Below are 21,525 nucleotides of genomic sequence, written 5' to 3' on the forward strand. Positions count from 1 at the left end.
CTCACATTTTGTAGGTGCTCTATTTTTTTTTTTTTCTGTCCTATGTTGGGCCAGTTCTGTTCTATTCCTTCTCAATGTATCAGATGTTAAAACACTAACTCGTGGTTTCTCTCTCTTAATGTTGGGTCAGAGAGTTCTCTGTAGCTCACTGTGCTACTTTATCTTCTTTTGTTCCTAGGTCATTTGTGTTTTATCTGCTCTGGCAGAGGGACAGGCACATATGGGTCACTGCTGTCATCTTACTCTTAAATAGAAAAGTTGGTAAATATTTCCCTCCAGCTATTATCTGGGGGCAGAGTCCCCTCTACAAGACAGGGCTAGGTCCTTAAATCACCCAAAATGTGAATGCTTTCAAAGATGCACAAGAAAGTGATGATCATTTCCTCATCTCAATCCAGTTTGTACTTTCTAGTGGTCAGCACTGGTTTTTCTGTATTTTACAAAGTTGTAGGGGTTTTGGCCACATATCTTTTTGGGCCCCTAGTTAGGGGGGGCTTCCTACCTGGAGCAGGATGATCATTGTGAGGAACATGTAGAAGCCCCCAAGGGCACGGGGAAGGAAGCTGCCATTGGCATCTGGCACATCGAAGGGAGGGTGTTCTTCAAAGGTCCCGTTCCAGATGCTGTGACCTGAGAGGAGGCAAAACCAGGAATGAGGTTGAATCTCCACTAAGTCCTAAAGTTGGTCAATTAAACTAGCCCTTGACACATTCTTAGAAATGGGTGTGCTTTGGAAGGCCCCTCCTTCTTCCATACAACATAGCTCTGTGTGTGTGTGCGTGTGTGTGTGTGTGTTTGGGTGTATGTATATGTGTTCATGTTGCTCTAAAGTGGTTCTTCATATACATTTCAATCCCTTGATATGCATTAAGTTTGTTTTACAAGAGGAGATTGGCATGAGGATTACTTATTTTTTTTTATTAAGTCTTGTTAAATAGGGGCTGGAAAGAGATAAAGAAATACTTGTACTTTTTTGTTCTGTGGTGCACACTTTTGTGCGTGGGTGGGGAGCCTTGAGACCTGTCCCCTAGTCTCCCCCTTCTTATCCCATCTAATGCCCATCTACCCATCCATTCTTCCATTCATCCATTGTTCTATACATTTATTTATCCATTCATCCATCTATCCACCTACCCATCTACTTACCCATCTATCCATCCATCCATCCTTCCATCCACCCACCCATATATCCATCCATCCATCCATCCTTCCATTCATCAATTTTTCTATTGATTCATCTATCCATTCACCCATCCATCCACCCATCTACTCACCCATCTATCCATTCATCAATCCCTCCACCCACCAACCCACCCCCATCCATCTATCCATCCATTTTTCCATCGATTCTTGTATCCATTCATCTATCCATCCACCCATCTACTCGCCCATCTATCCATCCATTCATCAGTCCCTCCATCCACCCACCCATCTATCCATTCATTCATTCTTCTATTCATCCATTTTTCTATCCATTCATCTATCTATTCATCCGTCTACCCACCCATCTACCCATCCATCCATATACTCCATATAATCACCCATTCATCCATCCATCCACCCACCCTCTCACCCACCTACATACTTACCCATCCATCCATTTATCCATCCATCCATCCATCCATCCATCCATCCATCCATCCATCCATCTCTGTTTACCCATTCATCCCTCCCTCTGTCTGACATTGATTAATTCAAGAAGTTAGTACTAGTTCTTGTCATTGTGGAGTTTGTTTCCAAATTAGGGAGCAAGCTATGAAAGGACAAATCACATACAGTCTGAGAGGTGCAATAGCAGAGCCTAGAATGCTGTGACAGCCCACAGCAACAGCAACAGGTACAGACTGAACTCTGTTTCCTTATCTGCAAAGGAGATAACAACACCCATTATCTGAGGATTATGTAAGGTAAGCACCTGTTATAGAGCTCACTAAACCTCAGTGTTCTTGTCTGTTAAATAGTAATAATACTTTCCCTATAGAGTTATTGTGAAAATAGAATAACCTAATGTTTAAAATGCTCTCAGCTCCAAGAAGTATAGAAAAATGAAAGACATAGAAGATGTTGCAGTGGCCAAAGATGCTTCCTTGCCCAGGAGGTTGGGTCAAATGCCATCATACCTAACAGAAGAAAGGAAACTTACAGACATGAAGCTATTTATGGGAAGGTACTATTATAAACCAGATGACTAAGGACCAAACACATGGCACAGAGTAAGGGCCACTGGCCTTTAAGGGAATAAGAAAAGAGCATGGGAAAAACTCGAGAAGGCTGAATGGATGAGGAGGACTTGAGGGGGTCCTGGAGCCACAGCAGGTGTTGGATGGTCTGGAAGGCCAGGGCAGAGTATTCTGGGTGAGGAAATAAGAAACACTACCTTTACAAAATCAAAGTAAACATGTGGTCAAGAACTGTGGAATGGTGCTCATTTGAGAGTTTTCATGTTCGGTAGGGCTGTGCTTTAATTAGGCATCAACAGAGTCCTGTGTATGAGTTGTTATCTCAGAATAGAATTCTGACCCTCCCCATGAACTTTCTTCATTTCTTTATTGTTTTGGGGAATTTGCCAAGCAGATTCTGGTTTGCCTGTGCCTTATCTCACCCTGTGACCTTTTAATCATTAACTTTCTTTTTCTGGAGACACAGTGAGATGATCTCAAATGTCTTTTTCACTCTGATATGCCCTGAAAAACCTGTCCTGAAGCAGAAGCAACAGTTCTTGCAGCATCCTGGGGACACAGGTGGCCACATGGGCTGGGGAGAGAATGGGAGTGGGAACAATGGCTTTCTTGTTTCCCTGCTTCCCCTCCCGCAGGTGGTCTCCTTACAGCTGTGAGCCAGCCTCAAGCAGAGTGCTATTAGACACACCTGGGAACTCCAGGCTACCCACAAGACTCAATCCCATCGCCATCACTGTAGTGGCACACAGTCTCCCTGAGCCCCTATGAAGCTCTCAGCCTTTCAGACACCATCTTTTTCTAACAACAGCAATGGTTACAGTTTCTGACTAATGCAAGTAAACAGCAAACACCACTGCTGCTCATTGGTTTGGGGTCTGCATATTTCTGAATTCAGGACATGAGTTTTTCTCTTGATTGTCCCTGTTTATTTTTGGGATCTCCTTTAGCATCCTGAGAATCATTTTTAGAATAAGGCCATAGACAGTGGGGAGTCTGGGCCCCTCTTTTTCTATACTCTGAGGATCAACTTAAAGGGCTCCAGATCACTCCTGTCTCCACCTCTCACGGTGCTTCTCACTCAACTCGGGCTACAGTCTGGCTCTGCTTTGGTCTCCATTCTTGGCCTTACTCTTGCCACACCCAACAGCCAACTGCTCCTATGCACAAAATGATTTTTCTTCCTGCTTCTATGCTTTGTGATTTTCCTGGGGCTAAGAGTGGCCTCTCTCTGCTTACAGCTTCCTGCCCCATTCAGCCCCTACACTTGGCTCTGCCACCCTCCTCCTCTGGCAAATGTCTACTCTACTTGAGAATGAGCTCTAGCAGCTACCTCTTCAAGAAAGACTTTCGTTATTGCTGCTCCCATAATTCCTGTGGTAGGGTGAATAATACCCTCTGTCTCCCCAGGATACATCCTAATCCTCGGGGCCCTGTGAATACACTATCTTATATCACAAAAGGGCTGTGCAGATAGGATTAGGTCACAGATCTTGAGATGAGAAGAGTATCTGGATTATGAAGGTGGGCCCAATGATGTAATCACAAGTGTCTTGTGAAAGGCAGGGAGAGCTACTGCTGCAGATGAGGAGAGGAAATGTAGGCAGAGACTGGGGAGGTACACTCTGAAGACAGAGGAAGCAACCACAAACTAAGAACTATGGGCAGCCACTAGAAACTGAAAAAGACAAGGAATAGATCCTTCCCTCAGAGCCTCCAGGAGGAACCAGAACTGCCGATTCCTTGACTTTAACCCAGTGGTCTGCAACCTCTTTGGTACCAGTGACAGGTTTTCTGGAAGACAATTTTTCCACGTCAGCGGGGATGGGGAGATGGTTTCAGGGGTTTCAGGATGATTCAAGTGCATTATATTTACAGTGCACTTTATTTCTATTATTACATTGTAATACATAATGAAATAATTATACAACTTACCATAGTGGAATCAGCGGGAGCCCTGAGCTTATTTTTTTGCAACTATATGGTCCCATCTAGGGGTGATGGGAGACAGTGACAGATCATCAAGCATTAGATTCTCGTAAGGAGCACACAACCTAGATCCCTTGCATGTGCAGTTCACAATAGGTTTTGCACTCGTATGAGAATTTAATGCCACCGCTGATCTGACAGGAGGTACTGGTCTTTGGCCCAGGGGTTAGAGACTCCTGCTTTAACCTACTGAAATTGATTTTGAACTTCTGATCTCCAGAGCTGTAACAGAGTAAATTTGTGTTGTTCTAAATGGCTATGTGTTCATGTTTTACAGCAGCAATGGGAAACAAATACAGTCTGATTCATCTTGTTTTCCTTCCACGCTTTGAGAGTGCCTGTGTTCAGTAAACATTTCTTGACCAAATAAATATCAGATGATATTCCGAATAGTTAAAGAGCACATACTACTTTAAGAGATTTTCTTTTGCCTTTTCGTTTCATTGGCATCCCATTAAAGTAGGTAGGGTAGAATTTACATTTTATTAGTCCTACTTTATAAATGAGGAAGCTGAAGAAACTTGCCCAAATACATCGATTACTGTGTCCTTGTTCTTTCCCGAACATCCCATACCTACAGCTCCAATAAGGCACATGAGGATGAGGATCCCAATGCAGAAGAAGATGTCTATGTTCATGCGCCGCTCAATCTTGCTGCGTTTGTACCGGGGGCCGCTGTTGTTCAGCATGGCTTTCGTCTCGTGGCCTTTGAGAGAAAATGAGGAAATCAGTCCCTTAGCTCCTGTTTCCTATGTCTTACACCATTCCCTCAGCTCTTCTCACAGGAGCTTAAGATAAAAAAGAGGCTTCACTCTTCAACTTGAACTTGCCCTGCCTCAGAAGGTTGCTGAGAACAGCTGTAGGGGCCTCACATAACTTACCAGCAGGTCCTCAGTGAGCATCCCCTTCATGCATGCCAGACACCATGGTGGGCACTGACAGAGCTCCAATGCACAGGCTGCACCCTGCACAACTCTAGAGCGTAGCCCTTATTCTGTAGTTGCCAAAGATTTATAAGTTTATTATGAACAGAGTTCTGGCAAATGATAGTAAGCTGTCTTAAAGAAGGGCTGTCTTTTCCTAATTGGCACAAAGGTTCTGTTCCACCTGTTACGGGCGAGCAGTGGGATACAATGGCAAGACATACTGTTCACATTCTAGTGAAGATATACAAGAAGACAGAAAGGATAATTATCATTATTAATAAGTCCTGTGAAGTAAATAATACATAGTAAACAAAAGGCCAAGGTGGAAAAGAGGTGGTGTTGGAGATCCTGCTCAGGGAAAGCTGCTCCAAGGAGATGATATTGAAGGGAGGCCTCAAGGGAGAGTGGAGCTGGCAGCAGAGTTTTTGGCTGAGGAACTGTATGTGCAAAAGACCTGTGGTAGGACAGTGCCTGGGACCAGTAGTTTCCCCCCTTGTTTCTTTGGTCATGCCTAAGTTGTTGGTGTTGCCTGAGCAAGAGTAGTAGGGACCAAAGGCCCCCACCCCAGCACTAACCCTGGGGAACTCCACTCCTATGTTGAAATTTTGCATATAATTTTGGTCAAAGAAAGGATGGCAAAGTTTGAAAACTACCAATCTCATCCAGTCACGTTCTTCCCTACTAGGGGAAGCTGAGGGCTAGAGGGTAAAAAGGATCTGCCCAAAGTGAAAGAATAAGTCAATGTCAGAGTCACATTGCAAACCCAAGACTCAGATTGCCAGTCTAGTTCTCCTTTCACCAACCCCTGGGACCCAAGGTCACATACCTAAGAGCTAAGAGTCAAACTGAGACTTTCTCTTTAGATGGAGTCTCTCCTTTGGGGCTGCTGAATGTTAACTACAGTGCCATATTCCTCAGCAGTTAAATGAAAAAAACACCAGTCACATATTTTCTGTGCAAAATTAAAGAAAACCAATACATCAGCTCCAGAAGCAAACGGCTTTAATGCTGTTTAGCTAGTTGCCCTGTGGATTTAAACTAGCAACAAAACAGTAGGAGTGAAAAGACTCTAGGCTTTTAAAATTAGACTCAAGTTGCTGCAAATGTGAGTGGGGGTTCCAGCAGCACCCCTGGGTCTGTAGCCTCTCTGCCTGCCTCTCAGCCTCACTCCATTCAGGGATCCTGGGACTATCCCCTTCACCCACCTGATCCTTGCCTTCTGAGACCCCTCTGTTCTTTTGGAAAGAGTTGGGTTCAAAGGGAGGCAGTATGGGACAGTGGATAAGAGTGTGGGCTCTGGAGTCAGAGCTCAGCTCTGTGGATACTTGACCTTGGGTTGCAGAGAGTTCAACTTAGGAGGCATGTGACCTTGGGTGAGTGAATCTCTTTGTACTTCAATTCCTCATCTGAAAAATGGAGACGATTGTATATGAAGTGGGAAAATAAATCAATATACACAAAGTACTAAATTAGTTTCTGGTAAGTCGGGACTCAATGTTTGCTGTGAGGAGCACACACCTCTATATTGAACCTCTTTCTTCTGTAAATCTCATCTTGGCCTTTTTGGGCCTTTGACTCTGAGACCCTGTTTTATCCATTGCTAATGTCAAGGTTGAAATGAGAATTCTGGACCGTTGCTCTCAACCAGGAGTGATTTTACTCCCCAGAGGACACTTGGCAGCATCTTGAGAAGTTTGGGTTATCTCACTTGGTGGGGGGTGCTAATGCATCTTGTAGGTAGAGGCCAAAGATGCTGCTAAATACCCTATAGGACAGCCCCCATCACAAAGAATAATATGGACCAAAATGTCAATGGTGCCAAAGGTGAGAACCCCAGCTCTAGATAATAATGCTAAAAACAACTGGTATCTTTTCTTTCTCATATTTTTGAGGGCTTGATGTATTCCAACTGTCGTATTAGGCCCTTTTCACAGATAATCTCATTTGAACCTTATAAAGCTACAAGGCAGAAATTATTAGTACATCTTGCATTGAAAGTTCAACCATCTTGTTCAGGAACATGCAGAATATGAATGAATTTTACCCCTAGGCAGTCCGACTGGCTGGAGCCATGGTTAACACTCCATATCTGCCGCCTATATACCACTCCCATCACCTACTCAAGGTTTCTTCTTTATTTCTGTTCAGCCAGAGAAGCGAAGCTCTAAATCTATGTGGTTATGATTACTATTTTCTTTTTTGGTAGAGTGGAGATTGCTGGAGAGTTCATTTTTAATAGGTTTACCAGATGGTGTTGAACTCCATTGCTAAAGGTCTTTGAAATAAGTCATCTCAACTGACAAATATAATGCCCCTCTCCCAAATTAGGGAAAGCTGGCTAAATCGTGACATTATTTTTTATTTTATTATTATTATTATTATTATTATTATTTTTTTTTTTTGAGACGGAGTCTCGCTCTGTCGCCCAGGCTGGATTGCAGTGGCCCGATCTCGGCTCACTGCAAGCTCCGCCTCCCGGGTTCACGCCATTCTCCTGCCTCAGCCTCCGGAGTAGCTGGGACTACAGGCGCCCGCCACCTCGCCCGGCTAGTTTTTTGTATCTTTTAGTAGAGACGGGGTTTCATCGTGTTAGCCAGGATGGTCTCGATCTCCTGACCTCGTGATCCGCCCGTCTCGGCCTTCCAAAGTGCTGGGATTACAGGCTTGAGCCACCGCGCCCGGCCGACATTATTTTTTAAAGGAACTGTTTTTCTTTGACAATCCCAAAGAGTAAATCTTATGGTAGATGGATATTTAAATGCTCTTCTATGTCCATTGGAAGTGGTGTTCTATGGAGAACAAACCAAACACAAAAGCAAATAAGCAAACTATTCCAGAGTGTCCCAGTTAGTGGAAGACTCAGAAGAAAACACATTCTGGAGTTTTCCAGTGAAGGTAGATGCTCCAGAGAGACCCTGTTTCCTCTGTTATGGCAGAAGTCTTCAGGTGTTCATGTAACAACAGGTGCATTGAGTACCTACGAGCACTGGTGTTAAGTACTAGACATACAGCAGCCCCAAGACTGCCCTCCAAGAGTTTAGATTTCATTGTGAGAAGTCCTGCTATTATCTTTTTTCATGGAAAGCAGGATCAAAGTTGGAAGGAGAGATAGGCCTCCATATCTGGAGCCAAAAAATAAATAAAGGTAATAGTAAAAACATAACTGCAAAAACAACTAAAACCCACTAGCCCTCTCTTTGCTATAGGCAGTGCTGGATGCTTTTCATGTGCTGAGTAACTTGATCCTTACAAACACTCTATGAGACAGATACAAATATTCTCCCCACTGTACAAATGAGGAAATTGAGGCTCCAAAGGGGAAGTTGTTAAGTTTGGTGAGGTTATTCCACAGACTCAAGAAGATACACTTCATTCTGGCTTTAGTTAGTAGCACAAAACCATTGGGGTGATTGAGTATGAATCCCTTTCCCTGTCTTGTGCAGATGGGTGATACTAACTCGGAATCTCATCATGTCTCCTGTAGAGTGAGTGAACTGCTATGATTCCTAGCCTCCATTTGCTTAGCTGAGAAATGGGAAGTTACATGAGTAAATGGGAAGTTTCTGTGAACTGTTGTCAGTTCCCATTGACTGAAGATGGATTTGGAGGAGGGGATGGAAGGGGAAGGACAAAGGAAAATTCAGACAAAAGGAACTACCCAGAGACAATGACCTGCATAGATGACAATGCCAACAGCCATCTCGGTGTTTCTGATGGTGCAGCCTCGAAGGAGAAGACTCTCACAGCCAACGCCAGTCCTGGTCTGGTCAGGATGCTCCCTGGTGAGGATGAATAAAAGACAGGGGGTGGTTTGGTGGTCTCTCCATGCTGTTACTGGGTAGTGTCACAGAACTAGAAGTGGTGAGTGAACATGATCCCTCTCCTCCCTGTTTTTTCAGAAAAGTGATGGTAGCTCAGAATCTAATCCTGTTCAAGGGCAGATCTCTTCATTGCTCCTAGGAAGTCTGGGTGGGAGCTAGACCATTAGGAGGGAATTGTCCACCCTGAGAAAACTGTCATTTACCAACATAAAAGGCAGAACTCTGGTGAAAAAGCCTTGGCTTCAATTCTCACATTCAAAATGTTTTTATGCAGAGTGAAGCAAAAAAACCGGCCAAAACTCACCAAAACCAAGATGGTGATGAGAGTGACCTCTGGTCGTCCTCACTGCTACACTCCTACCAGAGCCATGACAGTTTATAGATGCCGTGGCAATGTCAAGAAGCTACCCTATATGGTCTAAAAATGGGAGAAACCCTCAGCTCTGGGAATTGCCCATGCCTTTCCCAGGAAACTTGTGAATAATCCACCCCTTGTTCAGCATATAATCAAGAAATATCCATAAAAATGGGCAACCAGTAGGGCCAGGTGCAGTAGCTCAACCCTGTAATCTCAGCACTCTGGGAGGCTGAGGCGGGTGGATCACGAGGTCAGGAGTTCGAGACCAGCCTGGCCAACATGGTGAAACCCCATCTCTACTAAAAATACAAAAAATTAGTCAGGCGTGGTGGCAGGCACCTGTAATCCAACCTACTTGGGAGGCTGAGGCAGGAGAATCGCTTGAACCCGGGAGGCAGAGGTTGCAGTGAGCCGAGATCGCACCATTGCACTGCAGCCTGGGCTACGGGGCGAGACTTCATCTTAAAAAGAAAAAAAAAAAAAAGGCAAGGGGTTGCTCTGCTATGGAGTAACCCTTCTTTTATCCCTTTACTTTCTTAATAAATTTGCTGTCAGTTTAAAAAACAAACAAACAAAATTGTTTTAGGGGCAAAGTGCAAGGGAACTGGCTTATGGCCAGTTGTGCCTAGGGGGCAGATCCTAAGAGTAGAGATAGTTTCTTCCTTCTTCTAGTCCAGGGAGCATTGTAGTTTTCCACCTCACACTAGAAACTTCTGAGTCCAATCGACTCCATTTATTACCCGAGGTCTGGCCTTTACTCTATCCTGATGCCGTTCCCTTGAGATTTTCAGCAAGCTTAAATATAACTTTCCAAAACTATTGGAGAGAACAGAAAAATGATAATCCGAACTCTTAGAGCTTGTTTTTAAACTTGTAGTTCTTCAGTACTTCTTATTGCTAAGTCCAGTTATAAGCCTTTTTCACTCAAGTCTCATGACAACTTCATAAGATATGGCATATTATCATACCCACTTTATAGATAGGGAAACTGAGGCAAGTTCATAAAGCCAGGAAATGGCAGAATGGGGATTCAAAACTAGTCTGGCCGCAGAGTGCCATACTGCCACTCAATATGCCTTTAATGCTCATGATTCCTCACTGTGTTTATAAACTACATTTGCTTACATGATTTTGACTCTTTGTGGTCTGGGAAATTAGCAGAGTGATTATTTTTAATTATGAAAAAGTGGAAGCTCAGAGTGGCTGAGATTTTTCAAAGGCTATACAACTAGTACATGGGACATCCTAAGACCAGGGAATCTAGGTCACAGATACCCACCTAATTGAGATTTTCACATTAGGGTAACTAAAGTACTACCCCACTCACCCACACTAAATCAGAGTCATTTCTATTTTCAGTTCTGCTGAATATGTCAAGGAGGATGTATCATTTCATGCTGGTATATCCTTGACCCTATTCTAATGTTTGTCTATCCTACTTTTTAATGCAAAGGATGCTGTAGCAAATAATAATCTGTAGTTAGAATATAACTGTTTTGATTTCATTGTATTAATTTTCACCTCTTAAGAATAGCAAGTGATCCTGGTTTCCCATAGGGCCCGGTGATATAAATTTTCCTTTTCAAATAAATTTTAGAAAAAGTAAGGTAATTAAAAATCTGGTAGACAGATTTTACTGAATATGATAAAAATCATAAAGGTGGTCTAAGAACGACTGAGGTTCAGGACCCACCACTGCTCCCTCTGTTTATTAAGGAGGAGGCTGGCTATGGATTTAATATTGGGCTAATGAATCTTGCTTGCCTCACTGTCGGTAGCTTGTGGTTTCAAGATTGATTTTAGGGTGTTCTGAAGTGATAGCATAAGAGAGAGGCTTCTACTTCTCTCAGTTGTAATGTTCCATTTTCAAAGAATGGTAGAAAATGATTTGCTATCTTATAGCTGCTGTCTACTTAGCGCTCTTGATTTACAAGGATGCTCTATTATGCTTTTTCTAGACTAGCATTTCTCAACCTTGGTGCTATTAATATTTTGGACTACACAATTCTCTGCTGGGGTGGGGGGCTGTCCTGTGCATTGTAGCATCCCTGGCCTCTACCCAATGGATGCCAACAGCACCCCTCCCCAGTTGTGGCAAGAAAGATGATTCTAGACATTGTCAAATGTCCCCTGGTTGGAGTGGTGGTGCTGGTGATGGTGGTGATTGTCCCTGGTTGAGAACCACCGCTCTGTAGAGATTCTTTGGTTCAAAAGTCACATTTTTCAAATTGGACACCCCTAACTTTCAAACAGATCATTAAAAATTGTCCATCTTCTAGCCAGCCTGTGCAGCCTCAGGGAGATTCTAAATTAATGGGACCCACAGAAGCTTCTGGGAAACCCAGAGGCATCAGACCAGTGGGTCTGCTCAGGAAGAAGGTGCAGACCATCTGTGGGTGCCAGGCCTGAGGGTGTTCTCCTTGCTGGGTACAGCAAGGGTGTAGGAGCACAGCAAGGAATTCTCCTTCATTCCATGGGTTAGCTACTCCACTGTCCAACTGGAATTTTAGGACTCATCCATGAGGCCCAGGCAGGTGCAGGATGGACAGGTCTCCCAGAGCAGCAACCAGGAAGAGGAGGTGCTGGGAGCTGAGTGAAGCTGGGAGAGTTCTGTCCTGAAATCTGTCTGAGAGGGGCAGGCTGGAGCCCAGGTTGAAAGCTGAGAAAGGCTGACTGTTGGCCTGAGCTGTTCTGGGGAGAAAGGGTCCTAAACAGAAATCTAGCAATGAGGCTGCTCTCTTAGAGGATATGGAGAGTGACTCAAGACATGAGGGATTTGGGATGAATCAAGTTCACAAACCTAAGGCACAAGGGGCGCCCTTCTCTTCAGAGCAGGTGACAGACTTTACCTCTCCTTTGCAGCAAGGTCCTTTTCCCAAGACCTCAGGCCCTTCTCTGCCTGTCTCCTTCTGCTCACTCTGTGTATTTTAAAAGTAATTTGCCTACAAAAGCTATGGTTTCTGTGGTATTATTCTTATTGTTTCTCCTTTCTATTTCTCCTCTTTGTATCCCATATGGCCTGAGGACATGTGGGTGGAGGAAAGTAAAGACAACTGCATTTCAGGGAGCTGCCTAAGCCTCATTCCAGGCCCTACTGATGGAGAAGTTGGTGTAACATGGCTGAGCTCCGCAATGTACTGCTATGGAAAGCACATGGGGTTGGAGTCAAAAGACCCCCATATAAGTCCTGGCTTTGTCTTCTACCTGCTGTGAGTTAGGGAGAATCTTTGCATCTATAAAAGTCTCAGATCATCATCATGATATTCTCTTTCTGGGGTCATTGTGAAGATTACATGTGATAATGTTCTCTGGAAGTCCTCTAAAAGCTGTTAAACCACAAGCTTGTCCAACGCATGGCCCACTTGTGGCCCGGGGTGGCTTTGAACGTGGCCCAACACAAATTTATAAACTTTCTTAAAACATTATGATATGATGATGATGATGATGATGATTTAGCTCATCAGCTATTGTTAGGGTTAGTATATTGTATGTGTGACCCAAGACAATTCTTCCAATGTGGCCCAGGGAAGCCAGAAGTTTGGACACCCCAGTAGGAAAGCATTGTATAAGGGCATATACTCACATCTGTTATTATGGCTCTTATTTAAAAAAATTTTTTTTTTATTATACTTTAAGTTCCAGGGTACATGTGCACAACGTTCAGGTTTGTTACATATGTATACATGTGCCATGTTGCTGTGCTTCACCTATTAACTCGCCATTTACATGAGGTATATCTCCTAATGCTATCCCTCCCCGCTTCCTTCACCCCACGACAGGCCCTGGTGTGTGATGTTCCCCTTCCTGTGTCCAAGTGATCTCACTCTTCAGTTCCCACCTATGAGTGAGAACATGCAGTGTTTGGTTTTCTGTTCTTGTGATAGTTTGCTGAGAATGATGGTTTCCAGCTTCATCCATGTCCCTACAAATGACATGAACTCATCCTTTTTTATGTTTGCATAGTATTCCATGGTGTATATGTGCCGCATTTTCTTAATCCAGTCTGTCATTGATGGACATTTGGGTTGATTCCAAGTCTTTGCTATTGTGAATAGTGCCACAGTAAACATATGTATGCATGCGTCTTTATAGCAGCATGATTTATAATTCTTTGGGTTACTACCCAGTAATGGGATGGCTGGGTCCAATGGTATTTCTAGTTCTAGATACTTGAGGAATCGCCACACTGTCTTCCACAATGGTTGAACTAGTTTACAGTCCCACCAACAGTATAAAAGTGTTCCTATTTCTCCACATCCTCTCCAGCACCTGTTGTTTCCTGACTTTTTAATGATTGCCATTCTAACTGGTGTGAGATGGTATCTCATTGTGGTATTGATTTGCATTTCTCTGATGGCCAGTGATGATGAGCATTTTTTCATGTGTCTGTCGGCTGCATAAATGTCTTCTTTTGAGAAGTGTCTGTTCATATCCTTTGCCCACTTTTTGATGGGGTTGTTTTTTTCTTGTAAATTTGATTGAGTTCTTTGTAGGTTCTGGATATTAGCCCTTTGTCAGATGAGTAGATTGCAAAAATTTTCTCCCATTCTGTAGGTTGCCTGTTCACTCTGATGGTAGTTTCCTTTGCTGTGCAGAAGCTCTTTAGTTTAATTAGATCCTATTTGTCAATTTTGGCTTTTGTTGCCATTGCTTTTGGTGTTTTAGACATGAAGTCCTTGTCCATGCCTATGTCCTGAATGGTATTGCCTAGGTTTTCTTCTAGGGTTTTTATGGTTTTAGGTCTAACATTTAAGTCTCTAATCCATCTTGAATTAATTTTTGTATAAGGAGTAAGGGAAGGATCCAGTATCAGCTTTCTACTTATGGCTAGCCAGTTTTCCCAGCATCGTTTATTAAATAGGGAATCCTTTCCCCATTTCTTGTTTTTGTCAGGTTTGTCAAAGATCAGATGGCTGTAGATGTGTGGTATTATTTCTGAGGGCTCTGTTCTGTTCGATTGGTCTATATCTCTGTTTTGATACCAGTACAATGCTGTTTTGGTTACTGTAGCCTTGTAGTATAGTTTGAAGTTAGGTAGCATGATGCCTCCAGCTTTGTTCTTTTTGCTTAGGATTGTCTTGGCAATGCGGGGTCTTTTTTGGTTCCATATGAACTTTAAAGCAGTTTTTCCCAATTCTGTGGAAAAAGTCATTGGTAGCTTAATGGGGATGGCATTGAATCTATAAATTACCTTGGGCAGTATGGCCATTTTCATGATATTGATTCTTCCTATCCATGAGCATGGAATGTTCTTCCATTTGTTTGTGTCCTCTTTTATTTCACCGAGCAGTGGTTTGCAGTTCTCCTTGAAGAGGTCCTTTACATCCCTTGTCAGTTGGATTCCTAGGTATTTCATTCTCTTTGAAGCTATTGTGAATGGGAGTTCATTCATGATTTGGCGCTCTGTTTGTCTGTTACTGGTGTATAAGAATGCTTGTGATTTTTGCACATTGATTTTGTATCCTGAGACTTTGCTGAAGTTGCTTATCAGCTTAAGGAGATTTTGGGCTGAGACAATGGGGTTTTCTAAATATACAATCATGTCATCTGCAAACAGGGACAATGCACTTCTTCTTTTCCTAACTGAATACCCTTTATTTCTTTCTCTTGCCTGATTGCCTGAGCCAGAACTTCCAACACTATGTTGAATAGGAGTGGTGAGAGAGGGCATCCCTGTCTTGTGCCAGTTTTCAAAGGGAATGCTTCTAGTTTTTGCCCATTTAGTATGATATTGGCTGATATTGGCTGTGGGTTTGTCATAAATAGCTCTTATTATTTTGAGATACGTTCTATCAATACCGAATTTATTGAGAGTTGTTAGCATGAAAGGCTGTTGAATTTTGTCAAAGGCCTTTTCTGCACCTATTGAAATAATCATGTGGTTTTTGTCTTTGGTTCTGTTTATATGCTGGATTACATTTATTGATTTGTGTATGTTGAACCAGCCTTGCATCCCAGGGATAAATCCCACTTGATCATGGTGGATAAGCTTTCTGATGTGCTGCTGGATTCAGTTTGCCAGTATTTTATTGAGGATTTTTGCATTGATGTTCATCAGGGATATTGGTCTAAAATTTTCTTTTTTTATTGTATCTCTGCCAGGCTTTGGTATCAGGATGATGTTGGCCTCATAAAATGAGTTAGGGAGGATTCCCTCTTTTTCTATTGATTGGAATAGTTTCAGAAGGAATGGTACCAACTCCTCCTCCTTGTGCCTCTGGTAGAATTCGGCTGTGAATCTGTCTGGTCCTGGACTTTTTTTCGTTGGTAGGCTATTAATTATTGCCTCAATTTCAGAGCCTGCTATTGGTCTGTTCAGGGATTCAACTTCTTCCTGGTTTAGTCTTGGGAGAGTGTATGTGTACAGGAAATTATCCATTTCTTCTAGGTTTTCTAGTTTATTTGCTTAGAGGTGTTTATAGTATTCTCTGATGGTAGTTTGTATTTCTGTGGGGTCGGTGGTGATATCCCCTTTATCATTTTTTATTATGTCTATTTGATTCTTCTCTCTTTTCTTCTTTATTAGTCTTGCTAGCGGTCTATCAATTTTGTTGATCTTTTCAAAAAACCAGCTCCTGGATTCACTGATTTTTTGGAGGATTTGTTGTGTCTCTCTCCTTCAGTTCTGCTCTGATCTTAGTTATTTCTTGCCTTCTGCTAGCTTTTGAGTGTGTTTGATCTTGCTTCTCTAGTTCTTTTAATTGTGATGTTAGGGTGTTAATTTTAGATCTTTCCTGCATTCTCTTGTGGGCATTTAGTGCTATAAATTTCCCTCTACACACTGCTTTAAATGTGTCCCAGAGATTTTGGTATGTTGTATCTTTGTTCTCATTGGTTTCAAAGAACATCTTTATTTCTGCCTTCATTTTGTTGTGTACCCAGTAGTCATTGAGGAGCAGGTTGTTTAGTTTCCATGTAGTTGAGCAACTTTGATTTTCTTAGTCCTGAGTTCTAGTTTGATTGCACTGTAGTCTGAGACAGTTTGTTATAATTTCTTTTCTTTTACATTTGCTGAGGAGTGCTTTGCTTCCAACTATGTGGTCAATTTTGGAATAAGTGTGATGTGGTGCTGAGAAGAAGGTATATTCTGTTGATTTGGGATGGGGCGTTCTGTAGATGTCTATTAGGTCTGCTTGGTGCAGAGCTGAGTTCAATTCATGGATATCCTTGTTAATTTTCTGTCTGGTGGATCTGTCTAATGTTGACAGTGGGGTGTTAAAGTCTCCCATTATTATTGTGTGGGATTCTAAGTCTCTTTGTAAGTCTCTAAAGACTTGCTTTATGAATCTGGGTGCTTCTGTATTGGGTGCATATGTATTTAGGATAGTTAGCTCTTCCTGTTGAATTGATCACTTTACCATTATGTAATGGCCTTCTTTGTCTCTTTTGATCTTTGATGGTTTAAAGTCTGTATTATCAGAGACTAGGATTGCAACCCCTGCCTTTTTTTGTTTTCCATTTGCTTGGCAGATCTTCCTCCATCCCTTTATTTTGAGCCTATGTGCGTCTCTGCACATGAAATGGGTCTCCTGAATACAGAACACTGATGGGTCTTGACTCTTTATCCAATTTGCCAGTCTGTGTCTTTTAATTGGAGCATTTAGGCCATTTATATTTAAGGTTAATATTGTGATATGTGAATTTGATCCTATCATTATGATGTTAGCTGGTTATTTTGCCCGTTAGTTGATGCAGCTTCTTCCTAGCATCAATGGTCTTTAAATTTTGGCATGTTTTTGCAGTGGTTGGTACTGGTTTTTCCTTCCCATGTTTAGTGCTTCCTTCAGGGGCTCTTGTAGGGCAGGCCTGGTGGTGACAAAATCTCTCAGCATTTGCTTGTCTGTAAAGCATTTTGTTTCTCCTTCACTTATGAAGCTTAGTTTGGCTGGATATGAAATTCTGGGTTGAAAATTCTTTTAAGAATGTTGGATATTGGCCCCCACTCTCTTCTGGCTTGTAGAGTTTCTGCCGAGAGATCCACTGTTAGTCTGATGGGCTTCCCTTTGTGGGTAACCCGACCTTTCTCTCTGGCTGCCCTTAACATTTTTTCCTTCATTTCAACTTTGGTGAATCTGACAATTTTGTGTCTTGGAGTTGCTCTTCTCAAGGAATATCTTTGTGGCATTCTCTGTATTTCCTGAATTTGAATGTTGGCCTGCCTTGCTAGGCTGGGGAAGTTCTCCTGGATAATATCCTGCAGAGTGTTTTCCAACTTGGTTCCATTCTCCCCATCACTTTCAGGTACACCAATCAGACGTAGATTTGGTCTTTTCACGTAGTCCCATATTTCTTGGATGCTTTGTTTATTTCTTTTTGTTCTTTTATCTCTAAACTTCTCTTCTTGCTTCATTTCATTCATTTGATCTTCAATCACTGATACTGTTTCTTACAGTTGATCAAATCAGTTACTGAAGCTTGTGCATTTGTCACATACTTCTCATGCCAAGCTTTTCAGCTCCATAAGGTCATTTAAGGACTTCTCTACATTGGTTATTCTAGTTAGCCATTCATCTAATCTTTTTTCAAAGTTTTTAGCTTCTTTGCAATGGGTTCGAACTTCCTCCTTTAGCTCAGAGAAATTTGATCGTCTGAAGGCTTCTTCTCTCAATTCATCAAAGTCATTCTCCATCCAGCTTTGCTCCGTTGATGGCGAGGAGCTGCGTTCCTTTGGAGGGTGAGAGGCGCCCTGATTTTTAGAGTTTTCAGCTTTTCTGCTCTGTTTTTTCCTCATCTTTGTGGTTTTATCTACCTTTGGTCTTTGATGATGGTGATGTACAGATGGGGTTTTTGGTGTGGATGTCCTTTCTGTTTGTTAGTTTTCCTTCTAACAGTCAGGACCCTCAGCTGCAGGTCTCCTGGAGTTTGCTAGAGGTCTACTCCAGATGCTGTTTGTCTGGGTATCAGCAGCAGAGGCTGCAGAAGAGTAAATATTGCTAAACAGCAAATGTAGCTGCCTGATCGTTCCTGAGAACCTTTGTCTCAGAGGGGTACCTGGTTGTGTGAGGTGTCAGTCTGCCCCTACTTGGGGTGCCTCCCAGTTAGGCTACTCGGGGACCCACTTGAGGAGGCAGTCTGTCCATTCTCAGATCTCAAACTCCACGCTGGGAGAACCACTACTCTCTTCAAAGCTGTCAGACAGGGACATTTAAATCTGCAGAGGTTTCTTCTGCCTTTTGTTTGGCTATGCCCTGTCCCCAGAGGTGGAGTCTACAGAGGCAGGCAGGCCTCCTTGAGCTGTGGTGGGCTCCACCCAGTTCGAGCTTCCTGGCTACTTTGTTTACCTACTCAAGCCTCAGCAATGGCGGGCGCCGCTCCCCCAGCCTCGCTGCCCTTATGGCTCTTATTGTGTGAGAATACTAGTGGTCTGTTATGGGATCAGAATTGCAGTAAAATTCTTATCCTGAACCAAAGTTGAGGAATAAGAATAACAATATCCTAATAGCAGAAGCCACTGTTAACTGAATATTTCCTCCCTGCCAGTTGCTGTGCTAAGAGCTTTGTGTATGCTGACACTTAATCTTAGAAAAGAAAAACCTTTGATATAGATATTATAATTTTATTTTATGGATATGGAAACAGGCTCAGAGAGGTGAATTAATTTACCCAAGGTCATATGGGTTGTAATTTGCAGAACCCCAATTCAAACCCAGATCTGTCAAATTCCAAAGTCCCTGTTCCTACCTACAATGCAATATAGGCACTTAAAAAAATTGATCTTAATTAAATCATATTCACCTTCCTGAACCAGAGCCTCTTGATTTTGATGCTATTTTACAAAGGTTTTTTTTTTAAAACAAACAAACAAACAAACAAAACAACAACAACACCACCACCACTGGTGAATTTAACTAGCACTCAAAAAAAAAAAAAGAAAAAAAAAAAAGAAAGAGTTTCCCAATTTAAATTTCTCTAGTCCTTCTTTATCACACATACAAAATAAAATTCCTCAGGATGAAGATGCTTATTTCTTTGGTCATTTCTAGACAATATATTTTCTAGCTGCAGTGGAGATATTTACTAGCAGCATGGAACATGAGATACTTACATATAACCCTTAAATTTGTTGAGGTGGTTGTTGGGTTTCTCACACACGATGGTATTGTGGAAAAGCTCTGGTTCGAACTGTACCTCCTGTGAGAGAGAGGACTCTGTGAGTTTATTAATTCAGAGGGATCTAGTCTTAATAGGATCATTGGGAGAGCTAATCACTGTTAGAACCATTGCAAATAAGGTAATCCCTGCTTTGTCACACTTTGATAGTTGTAATGTGTCAGAAAAAAAGAGTTAAGTCCTCGTTAAGGAAGAGAAAGCAAATGTCAATGAAAAGTTTGATGGAGGGCAGAGGGAGGTGACTACCGTGATTGCATTTCTCTGACCTGCCTGGGTCTGGGGCTCTAACCCAGATCTAATAGAACTTACTGCAATGATGGAATGTTCTGAGTCTGCATTGTGCAGTATGGAAGCCACTAATCACATGTGGCTATTGAGCACTTGAAGTTTGGTAGTTTGACCAAGGAATTGTTTTCTTTAAAAATTTAATTTGATTTTAATTAAGCTTAAATAGCTACATGTGGCTAGTGGTTATCACATTGGACACCATAGAAATAGATTATTAAAAAGAAGGCATTATAAATCACACCACATAGAGGTATCCACAGCTAAAATGCTTGTGCATGTAATACTTCCAGGGTTTTAAAAATATATATCCATTGGCTGGGCATGGTAGCTCACGCCTATGATCTCAGCACTTTGGGAGGCTGAGGCAGGCAGATCACCTGAGGTCAGGAGTTCAAGACCAGCCTGGTGAAACCCCGTCACTACTAAAAATACAAAAATTAGCCAGGCATGGTGGTGTGTGCCTCTAATCTCAGCTACTCAGGAGGTTGAGGCACGAGAATCGCTTGAACCTGGGAGGTAGAGGTTACAGTGAGCCAAGATTGCACCACTGCACTCCAACCTGGGAGAGCAAGACTCTGTCTCAAAACAAACAAACAAACAAACACACACACACACACATGTATATCTCCACACCCACATATATTTGTGTAGGTATATACATGTGTATTTACACATTTTAACAATGAGATTTAGTGTTCATAAATCTTGAACATTTTTACATGTTGTTAAATTTTTCTACATCTTTATTAACATCTGCACAAAAACCTGTTGTATGAATATGTGGCAGGCCAGGTCTCACTAACGCAGGCCTCCATAACAACTGTCCCAGCACTGAGTAGCTAGATTAAACATTAAAAGCTGATTGAGCCAGTGTCCTTATACAAAGGCTGGAATGTAACAAAGATCCCACCAAGGTTGCCTGGGCCTTGAAGCATGAGAAAATAACGAAGGAATTCTTAACAGGACCCTTTTCAGGATGAAACAAGTTTCAACGGGGGTCTGAAGAAATTCCCCAGGCCTCCACAAACAAGTTTAATGGTGTCTGAAGAAACTCTCCAAATCCTTATGATTTGTCAGGAGACAAGATAAGGTAATCACCCCAGCACCTAGACTCATTTAGATTAAGTAAACTTACCGAGGCTCCAGAAGTAGGTCTTCAGGACTCAGACCTTAGTTATAGATTAAAAGAAGCTAATCACTTATGTCTGTAGATGAATGCACACTTACATGTAGACATATAGCTTAGAAGGTATATAAATTCTGGAAAACTTTGTAATTTTGAGTTAGTCCGGCAATAACTTCCAGGCCTTCTCCCTGTAACCTGTTAGAGAAATAAAAACTCTCTTCCTCCCCAGTTCATCTACATCTCGTTATTGGGCCACGAGAAATAGCAGCCCAACCCTCAGTTTGGTCCAGGAACAAAATTGACCATATTTCCTTTAATCATTTCACCATTGAATAGGTATAGTGTTTCAATTTGTTTTGCTATTATAAAAATGCTATGAAAATAGTAGCTAATAAAACAAAATAAATAGCATTTACTGAACTCTTATTTCTGCCAGACACTGTAATGAGAACTTTATATACTATTTATTTTCAAGCTTACCATCATTCGGTGAAGCAGGAACTTTAATTTGCCTCTCTTTAGAGATGGGAAATCTGTGACTGAAAGGTAAAGAAGGCTCTCCATGGTCAAACCTATTTAAATCTCATGGGCTGGGATTTTAATCCAAGTTCAACTGCAGACCCTCTACTCCTTATTTGCATAGCACATTGCTTCCTGGTGAACAGTCTGGTAGCTAAATATTTTAAACACATCATCGATTCTTTACTTTTTAAAGGCATTTCTCTTGCAC

General features: G+C 42.1%; 1 protein-coding gene across 4 annotated transcripts in view; it reads right to left on the minus strand.

The window, feature by feature from the left end:
- The window catches only part of ATP10B (ATPase phospholipid transporting 10B (putative)), a 365,220-nt gene that overhangs the window by 74,678 nt on the left and 269,017 nt on the right, over positions 1-21,525 (minus strand). For all 4 annotated transcript variants that reach the window (XM_031666580.1, XM_031666579.1, XM_031666581.1 and 1 more), the window contains 4 exons: positions 19,317-19,402; positions 8,765-8,871; positions 4,741-4,872; positions 503-630 (listed from right to left, as the gene is read on the minus strand). In XM_031666580.1, coding sequence (XP_031522440.1) covers positions 503-630; positions 4,741-4,872; positions 8,765-8,871; positions 19,317-19,402 — 453 coding nt within the window. The remainder of the gene's footprint in view (positions 1-502; positions 631-4,740; positions 4,873-8,764; positions 8,872-19,316; positions 19,403-21,525) is intronic.

The sequence above is a fragment of the Papio anubis genome, chromosome 5, assembly GCF_008728515.1.
Source record: "Papio anubis isolate 15944 chromosome 5, Panubis1.0, whole genome shotgun sequence".
In the NCBI taxonomy this organism is placed as follows: domain Eukaryota; kingdom Metazoa; phylum Chordata; class Mammalia; order Primates; family Cercopithecidae; genus Papio; species Papio anubis.